The 9,474-nt window shown below is 37.1% G+C and overlaps 1 protein-coding gene across 2 annotated transcripts in view; it reads right to left on the bottom strand.

The window, feature by feature from the left end:
• LOC107685241 (EGF-like repeat and discoidin I-like domain-containing protein 3) overlaps positions 1-9,474 on the bottom strand; it is a 201,740-nt gene that overhangs the window by 131,282 nt on the left and 60,984 nt on the right. Inside the window, exon 2 of one of the 2 annotated variants that reach the window (XM_016481755.1) lies at positions 8,118-8,147. The exons of the other annotated variant lie outside the window; for it this stretch is intronic. Coding sequence (XP_016337241.1) covers positions 8,118-8,147 — 30 coding nt within the window. The remainder of the gene's footprint in view (positions 1-8,117; positions 8,148-9,474) is intronic. 2 annotated transcript variants of the gene reach the window in all.

Genomic DNA, 9,474 nt, shown 5'->3' with positions numbered 1-9,474 from the left:
CAATATAATGATGCACTTGAGATTTCTTTCTCCACTGTTTACGTTCACTTAAGACATAACCGACTGTGTTTACGAGAATACTTGCCGAGACAGTTATTTTGAGATAATTGTGTGTATGTGTTCATTCAGATGCAAGGATACGCGAAAGAGGAATCAATTCTGTGTACGTGCATTGTCTGAAACGCGGCTCTCTGTGCGTGCTTTGAAAGAGTGTGCTAGCTCCGAATGCGCGCAAATGTTTTAAAACGTTTGAATGTTTAAATCGGCAAGACTTAGAAACAAGTGCAAATGATCAACTACGATCTGTTTCACCCCTACAAGCTAGTACAAAACGCAAATCAAGTTAGGAATTTTATATCACTATTCAAGATAGCCCGTCAGGCAGGGCGGTGATCCATTTTGGTAGCCCGACTGGAAAACACAATAGCCCCGGGACGTCGGGCTAGCGATTTTGCGAGCCCTGAAAATAGTCAATCAATATTTGGTTTTTGGTCCAACTTAAGTGTTGGGCCCGTTAGTGTGGTACATCCTGAAGACCATTCAACTGAAGCATATCTGCACAGGACAGGCACAACCTAATTAATATTAATGATATAAGCCAGTACCATCACATCACAACCACCCATTAAACCTGGATGTGTGGTAATAAAGATTCTAAAAACAACAATGGAGCTAAACAGTAAGCAAGGAGTCCGTGGTTCATAACCAGGGGCCAGGGCCCCACTACAGAGCCTCAGCAAACTTCCAAGAGGGCTGCAGGATGCCTTAAAAGTATTTCAATTAATTTAATTTCATTTAATTTAATAGATCAATACTCCCCGTTTCTGTTAATAAAAAACTAATGCACTTTGAGAGTTCAAAATTAAGAGCTCCAACCCATGTTCTTAACTAAGAAAACTTAAATGAGAAAGAAGTCAGTGAATTGACTTGTACCTGAACTTTAAAGAGGACTCAACCCTCTTTTTATTTGTGATACTGTCTCAGTCTAAATTACATTCACACTAGGCATGGGACGATAACCGGTTTCAAAGTATACCGCGGTTTGGAAAAGTCATGGTTTCAAAACCACTAAAATTTTCCGTTATACCGTTACTATATATCTGTGTCATCTTCGGTTTTCTCCCTCTTTCACCCCCGATCAAGACGTTTGTTTCAGTGTTGAAATAAATACTATTTAGACTGCATTTTTTTTCATTTATAGGGATTTTTTTTTTACAGAAAATAATTTATTTATGTTCTGATTAATCTCATACCGGCCATGCCTAATTCTGGTGTTTTAGGAAGCCAAACAAATTAGAATATAGTAATAATAATAATAACAACAACAACAATGACAGTAATAGCCATATATTGTAAAACAATTGCACTGTAAAATAAATGAAAATTAATATTTCATAGGTATATTATTTTTGCTTTACACTACAGTAAGGAAATTACAATACTTCTTTCCTAATTTCTACACTTGAAAGAGATATTTTGAATTTGGACTGCAGTAACGTTACTCATTCAAACTGCTATCTGTCAGCAATTTATACTGCATGTTTAAGCATTTATTTTGACGGAAACGGTAGTAGAGCTTTTATTTTACATGAAATCACCAGCTTCAGGGAAAACATGCTTACAAAAATGCATCTCACTACAAATCTAGTGAAATGCTGTAATCATCTGCCGCGAAAATAAAGCCTAACTGGTGGCTGTTGCATTCCCAAATGCGCACTAAACTCACAGCATGTGCAATAAATGAGTTCAGTGCATTCACTGTGAACTGAGCTGTTCTGAGGCGCAGAAAATACCGGATCATGAGCTGATCACCTGAACGAAATGCTCGCTTCGCTTTGAAACGCGCAGCGAAAACAGACTTGATGAAGGGATTAAGCCATTTGCTTTCGGTTTTAGTTCGTTTGACAGATACTGTGCCAAAGCATAATGGCCCAAAACATAACTTTAAAGACCTTTTATGTTAGAATAAGAATTTTAAATATATTTTAAAAACTACACTTTTTGCCCGGAAGACCTATTGTTTCATATCGTCATGTGACCATGATAATATCGAGACAGTTTTGCTATCGTGATATCACGATATTGATAATATCGTTACATCCCTACTTTCATACTGTATACCTTCATGCTGCATACTCTTTGAAAAAATATTTGAATAATACTAAAACACTAATTTCTAATTCATTTCAGACAGCTGAAGTGCTGCTGTCATTAAAGCAGGAGGACAAACCAAATACTAAGATCTTCTGAGATTATCAATTCAGCTTTTGACACCATGTGTTATGATGTATAATATGTAAGGAATTATAATGTATTGAAATTAAACAAGATTACAAAACTTTCTCTAGTTTTATGCTTTTCACCTTTCAACTGCAAAGTATGTTGCAAGGCTACACACCATTCAGAATTGAATTGAGAATTCCTTTAAAATAACTATTTAAAACGTGAATTTACATTTAGAAATTAGGATTCCGATATGCTATTCGGATTTAAATGCAATAAAGTCTAAATTAAATTAACTGAAATTCAAATAAATTCATATGAATGTAACTTTTCTATTAAACAAGCAACAATCAAGTGGCTTTACAAAGCCTTGTTTGAACAACAAGGGGGAAAAAAAAAAAGTTTAATGGCTACAAAGAGAATGCTAGATATATAGAATGATAAAACATTAGAAGCACAGAACAAAGAACGGCAGGCAGACAGATGACAGACAGACAGACAAATCCCACTATGCTCCAATAATAAAAAAAGGAACATGTACTGATACTTTGGGTAACAAGACACTACGTTGCATGTGTCTTTAAACATCAAAAGTTGAATGAACACATTTCACCTGCCCTCAGAGTGGGAAGCAGTGTCAACATGCTGTAATTTAGAGCACACATTCGCATTAATGCTATGCAGGCACATTAAAAGAGATGTTCATCTCGCAGAGTTTGCAGGGTAAGAGCTTACACAACTCGTACGTGGCCTAATTCTGTCTTCATTCTTTACGGGGAGTGCAGTATCAGCCTCCTACCAGTTCACTGCCTCCTGCCCAGTACACTCGCCTCTCCCACTAAGAACTGTGGCTGGCAGTGAAAAGCACTGGCTTTTAGAGCCGTCTGCCATGTCTCTAAATCCCGCCATGCACGCTATATGACAAGACATGCTGACTAAACTGAACAGATGCAACAACGAGTTAATGTAAAAACAGAACAGAGGCAAAATAAATAACCCTGTGGCCATCCAGCTCTCCGCCAAGGGAGTGAAATCCCTTAGGGCAGCCGAAGTAACTTCAAGCTCACCTTGGAAAGTCTTTCTGATATGGAAGGTGAGGGTGTAAAAGGAAGGCAGAAAATGCCATGGAAATGTCACCATGATAGCAGTCTGGCAGGAGAAGAACAGCCTAGAGATTCTCTCCTGTCAATTCACATCCATCCAAGAATGCAGGGCTGATAAGAACAGATATGGCCAAATGAAAACTCCTGCAACAGTTTACTTTGGATAGACCAACCGATTTGGGTGCTTATTTTGTAATCCTTTAGCAAGACGTAATTGCATTTCTGAAGGAATATCGCAACTCATGAATAAACAAGTCAGATAAGTCGAGTCAAGATTATTTGTATAGATATTTCACAATACACTGTTTCAAAGCAGCTTTGCAGAAAATAATGATGATAATGTTTATAATATCTTAATATCTTTATGCCTTCTAATCTCATTTAGCAGATTAGAGTTTGGCAATAATATAGTTTACATTTTGCAACAATACAAGCAATCATGCAGTTGAGATTTGCTATTTAGTATATATTGATTTACTTGATTGTATATAAATTTTTTGAAGATAAGATAACAAGACATAAGATTAAGCTATGTTCATTATGTTCATTACACTGAGAAGTTGAAAAAATTTGTTTGTGTTCTCACAAGCACAAATAAAGCTAATTTTAAGATGAAAGGTAAATGTAAAAGTCCTTCCTTCCCCATTAGTTACCTGCTGTGTATGCTTTTTATTCAAAATAAAAGAGTTTTCAAGAGTCAGCTAATGTGTTTATTTTTAGGTAGAAATGTTTATGCATGTTTTATAATACAGATTAACACGTCTGTCAAATGTTCTCCAGTCTTTTTTTTTTTTCTTTTAGAACATATGGCAAACGCTGTGCTGGTAACCTGCTTGTCTTTATTATGAGCTTGTACATGCTGAGCCTTTCCAAAGGCCATGTTTAAAGTAAAGCCTTCAAATGATTGCCAGCCGTTTGATCCTAACAATTACCAGGTATAGCAGGACCCGCATGAGAACAGAAGCCACCTCTTTCCATTTCAAAGTTGAAACGCAATGCAGAGAAATAATTGAAATAATGTTTCTCGGATTACAAAAATGGTGCTCGGGCCAAAGGCAGGGCATTTAAAAAAGAGGGCTTTTAGCATGTCAGTGTCTGATGGAGGGGTCATAATATTGGCCAGTGAACTCAGTCCCACCTTTAGTTATATAATGGCATACTAATGTTCGCTACAGTTACCCACTCCATCACTCAAACTCCCCAGGAGGAAGAAGAAAGTGTATTATTCATGCTACACACTCATCCATAGCAACTACACTAATAAGGGCCCAATGGGCTACAATGAATGTTCTCCAGCTGCATTTAAAATGTACATATCAAATCCATAATTGAACAAAGAATAGAGAAAAGCACAGTGACACAGTTAAGAAATGAAAGAGAAAGGTTCTGATCCAATAATGCAAAACTAGGAGGAGATGCAATTCAGATTATGTTTTAACTTCTGAAAATACTGAGTGTCATCTTTCATTTGACCAATTATAGCTCTTGCATTTTGCTTGAGTATAAAAGTACAGTGGGACATACAGTCTGAAGAGCTTATTTTGCTCCCCTTGAAGCACAAAAATGAGCCAGTATTGTCTGTGATCTCTGCCTCAATGGCAACTTAGAGTTTATACAGTAAAAAGACATGAGGGGACAATCACAAACTACCAAAATAAATCTGCTTCCCATTTACCTCTTGCTCTCAAACTTGGCTCAAACTTTTGATAAGGGTGCTGTAATAGGAATGAATGCATTTGCGGGTTGGGGGTGGGATGATTACCTATATAATAGTGTTTTTGATCTCATTTAATCTATATAATTATATCAAACATGTACCATGCTATTAAGCTGACAGTCTGGGGGTCTTGACTGAACAGTATACTGCAGGAGCTACTGATTCAAGTGTCACACCGCACATACTGTATACCAATGAATCCAATGATGATGCACACACACACACACACACACACTCATGAAGGAACATTTCTTCATGGACCAACACCATAAAATATATAATTTAGGCTTCAATAGGTCATAATTCTAGGTTTAAAATCTCAAATCAATGCTGCAAATGCTCCAGGCCAAAAGAACCCACTGAGGTCATTGCTCTAACCCTTGTGGATTGTGGAAAATAAAATAATCTAAAATAATGCCAGATTATATGTGAGCTTTAGAGCTGAAACCCATCAAAACTATACCAAATAACAATCTAAAGTTCATCCGCTCTGTGGATTTATTTTCTGATTGTGGTCCACTTGCAGAGACTCAAATGAAGATGCATGCACACTCTTCGAATCTGTCAAAACATATTTAAGAAAGTCAGATTGACAACATAATTACAAAAGCCTTTTTTTTCTCAGTGAAGATATCTTTCTTTGGGTGCACATTTTCCTTTTATTTATTTATAACAGTATTTGTATACCAATGAAACCAATGATGATGCACACACACACACACACACACACACTCATGAAGGAACATTTCTTCATGGACCAACACCATAAAATATATAATTTAGGCTTCAATAGGTCATAATTCTAGGTTTAAAATCTCAAATCAATGCTGCAAATGCTCCAGGCCAAAAGAACCCACTGAGGTCATTGCTCTAACCCTTGTGGATTGTGGAAAATAAAATAATCTAAAATAATGCCAGATTATATGTGAGCTTTAGAGCTGAAACCCATCAAAACTATACCAAATAACAATCTAAAGTTCATCCGCTCTGTGGATTTATTTTCTGATTGTGGTCCACTTGCAGAGACTCAAATGAAGATGCATGCACACTCTTCGAATCTGTCAAAACATATTTAAGAAAGTCAGATTGACAACATAATTACAAAAGCCTTTTTTTTCTCAGTGAAGATATCTTTCTTTGGGTGCACATTTTCCTTTTATTTATTTATAACAGTATTTCCCAGTGTGTGTGTGTGTGTGTGTGTGTGTGTGTACTTTATGCTACATTGTGGGGACCAAATGTCCCCACAAGGATAGTAAATCCTGAAATTTTTTACATTGTGGGGACCGGCCAGCGGTCCTCCCAAAAGGGGAAAAAATATATAAAAAATAGTCAATTATGTTTATCTGAAAGTGTAACAATGCAAACAGGTTTTCTGTAAGGGGTAGGTTTAGGGTTAGGGTTGGGTTGGGTTAGGGGATAAACAATATCATTTTTCACCCTGGACCACAAAACCCAAAAGGGTCCATTTTTTTGAGAAAATCGCCTTTAAAGTTGTCCAAATGAATTCTTAGCAATGCATATTGCTAATCAAAAATCAAGTTTTAATATATTTACAGTAGGAAATTGACAAAATATATCCATGTAACATTACTTCATGATGGATATTACTTAATATCTTAATGATTTTTGGCATAAAAGAAAAATCTATAATTTTGACCCATACAATGTATTTTTGGCTATTGCTACAAATATACCCCAGCGATTCAAGACTGGTTTTGTGGTCCAGGGTCAGTGTATGTGTGTTTGTGTATATAAGTAGGATGTGTGTGTGTGTGTGTGTGTGTGTGTGTGTGTATGGTTACATATGGTATATGTTGTTATTAGAGAAAAAGCATTTAAGTAACCACAGAGTCTGTTTGAGGTAGAGGAGAAGGCCTTCTCATAGAAATGTGAATGGAATAAGGAATTGTATAGACACTCAGTTTTTGCAAGATATCTAATGTTCCACAGAAGAAATAGTCATACAGGTTTGGAACAGAATTAAAAAATTGTCATAATCATTTTCATTTTTGAGAGCAATAACTCTTTAAATAAACAGAACTTGGTATATACCATTGTTGTCAGATGAAAATAAAATCTAAAGTCCCTTTCAAACCAAACAGCTTTATGTTGGTCAACAAGGCAAATTCACGCGACCAACATTCATTTGATGGAAAATCTGCTTTGGAAAATCTTATGTGAAATTTCCGACTGTGTAGATTCCTATTGATGATTAGATTTTCTCTCCAGATTTTGCTGAATAATGGAAAATGTGTTCGCACCTTAACAGCTATAAAAGAGGATCTAAATCATGATTATTGATCTACCTCATAAAAATCTAAATTTACACAAAAGTCCATTTGAAATGGTTTATGGTGACAGACAGCAACAGATGTGCATCTTGTTCACAATGAGAGGAACACCCGTGAACGTGAAGACAGAAGGGCTGGAGCGTTTTACTGAAAGCTTGGAACCCGATAAAACAACGAGGCAGGAGAGAAGAGTCTGAGCGCTCTTCAAAGCAGCTCCGCTCACAGAGATCAGTGGGCTTGAGAGTGAGTGCTGACCATGCGCGCTGAGAGGGATCAATGGGTGTGATACTGAGGAGCCAAGGAGATCGAGAGGAGGTGGAGAAAAACAAACGCCTTATATTATTGGAATATATGTGTGTGCGCAAATGTGTATGCACAGTGGCAAATGTGCAAAACTATCAAAATTGATAAAAAGTGAGAAAATACATCAACAGTGGCGGCAACCAAATTCGATTGCAAGCGAGCGATCAGAATAGCAGCATTTGAAAAGAGACTGCGTGATAAGCAGGGAGGTTTCTGCAGCAGGTTTTGAGATGCTCTATGCATCACCGTCATGGTGAGAAGACAGAATAACACAGCAAGAACGATGTGACATCAGAGGAGATCTTGAGAAGGTGTGAAGAAACGGGTAAGGGAAGAGCTCTGAAACAGACGTGTGAATTTCATGCAGGGAAGGTCACACATGCCAAAACTGACAACAGTAGAAGGAAGTGCAATAAAGAGAGATACAGGAGCCAAATGAGGGGAGCACAACAATTACCATATCTAGATATATCCCACCTGCTGAAGTCGGATCCTCACCATCTGCCGCTATAGAGGGTTATGAAGGAATTGGAGGGGAGGAAGGAGAGATAGAGAGAGACGTGGTCAATCCTCTTTCACATAACCTCTCTTGTAACACAAAAGCTATTTGCAGTTTAACAGGTGGTGCACTTGAGTCACACCAAAAATATCATCATAAAACATTGTTAAAAACAATGAAAGACAGCCATGTTCTTCTTTATCCCACACACCACATTGGCTACATATACACAGTTAGTGTTTGGGACTGAAAACCAAATATATATATATATATATATATACAGTATATGTGAACCTGGATCACAAAATCATAAGGGTCAATTTTTTGAAATTGAGATTTATACACCATCTGAAAGCTGAATAAATAAGCTTTCCATTTATGTATGGTTTGGATAGGATAGGACAATATTTGGCTGAGATACAACTATTTGACAATTTATAATCAGAAGGTGCAAAAAAAAAGAAAAATTGGGAAAATCACCTATAAAGTTGTCCAAATGAAGTTCTTAGCAATGCATATTACTAATCAAAAATTCAGTTTTGATATATTTACGGTAGGAAATTTACAAAATATATTCACGGAACATGATCTTTACTTAATATCCTAATGATTTTTGGCATAGAAAAAAATCTATAATTTTGACCCATACAGTATTATTGGCTATTGCTACAAATATCCCTGTGCTACTTATGACTGGTTTTGTGGTCCAGAGGGATATATATATAGATTTATGAGATTTCCATTTTTCATAACCTAAGAGAGGCTGACAGGCCTTATACATCAGTGACTGACAGCAAAAGAATAACCCAGGAAGCACGTACCTATTCCATACGTATATCAATGACATGACACTGTCAGTTGCCATTCTGTTCATACAGCACACATCAGCTTAACTCACTCTCAAAATCCATTTGTAATGTCTGAAAACGTGCAGAATATAAGAGTAATATAATGTGTTTGTCATTTCCTTTCATACTCATTACTCATTTTAGTTCTCCCAACCGGGCCGGCTGACTGCTGCTGCTGTGTGAATGAAGCCGATGACCGTTCTCGTAATTCCCTGAAGGTCGGGCTCTTTGGAATTAGTACAGTCTCATAGGGCAAGTTTTAATACAATATCTAAACGTTGCTGTTGCGTCTGACCCTGCCGCTCACTCAGCCGGAGCCCAGCCTGTATTTATCATTCAGCAGCAGCTCTCAGATTATCCGGCTGAGCATGCATGTGTTTGACTGTTAATCGCTGTGCTGTGGGCCTTAAAGGCAAGGATGAACCCAACCTGTCTTCAGCCATTATCATCGACCTCCATCAACCTGATCATGTTGCAGCAGAAATTC

This window comes from Sinocyclocheilus anshuiensis, unplaced genomic scaffold (genome assembly GCF_001515605.1).
Source record: "Sinocyclocheilus anshuiensis isolate Anshui unplaced genomic scaffold, SAMN03320099.WGS_v1.1 scaffold577, whole genome shotgun sequence".
Lineage (NCBI taxonomy): Eukaryota > Metazoa > Chordata > Actinopteri > Cypriniformes > Cyprinidae > Sinocyclocheilus > Sinocyclocheilus anshuiensis.
The sequence above is the reverse complement of the archived record's forward strand: the minus strand, read 5'-3'. Positions and strand labels throughout refer to the sequence as shown.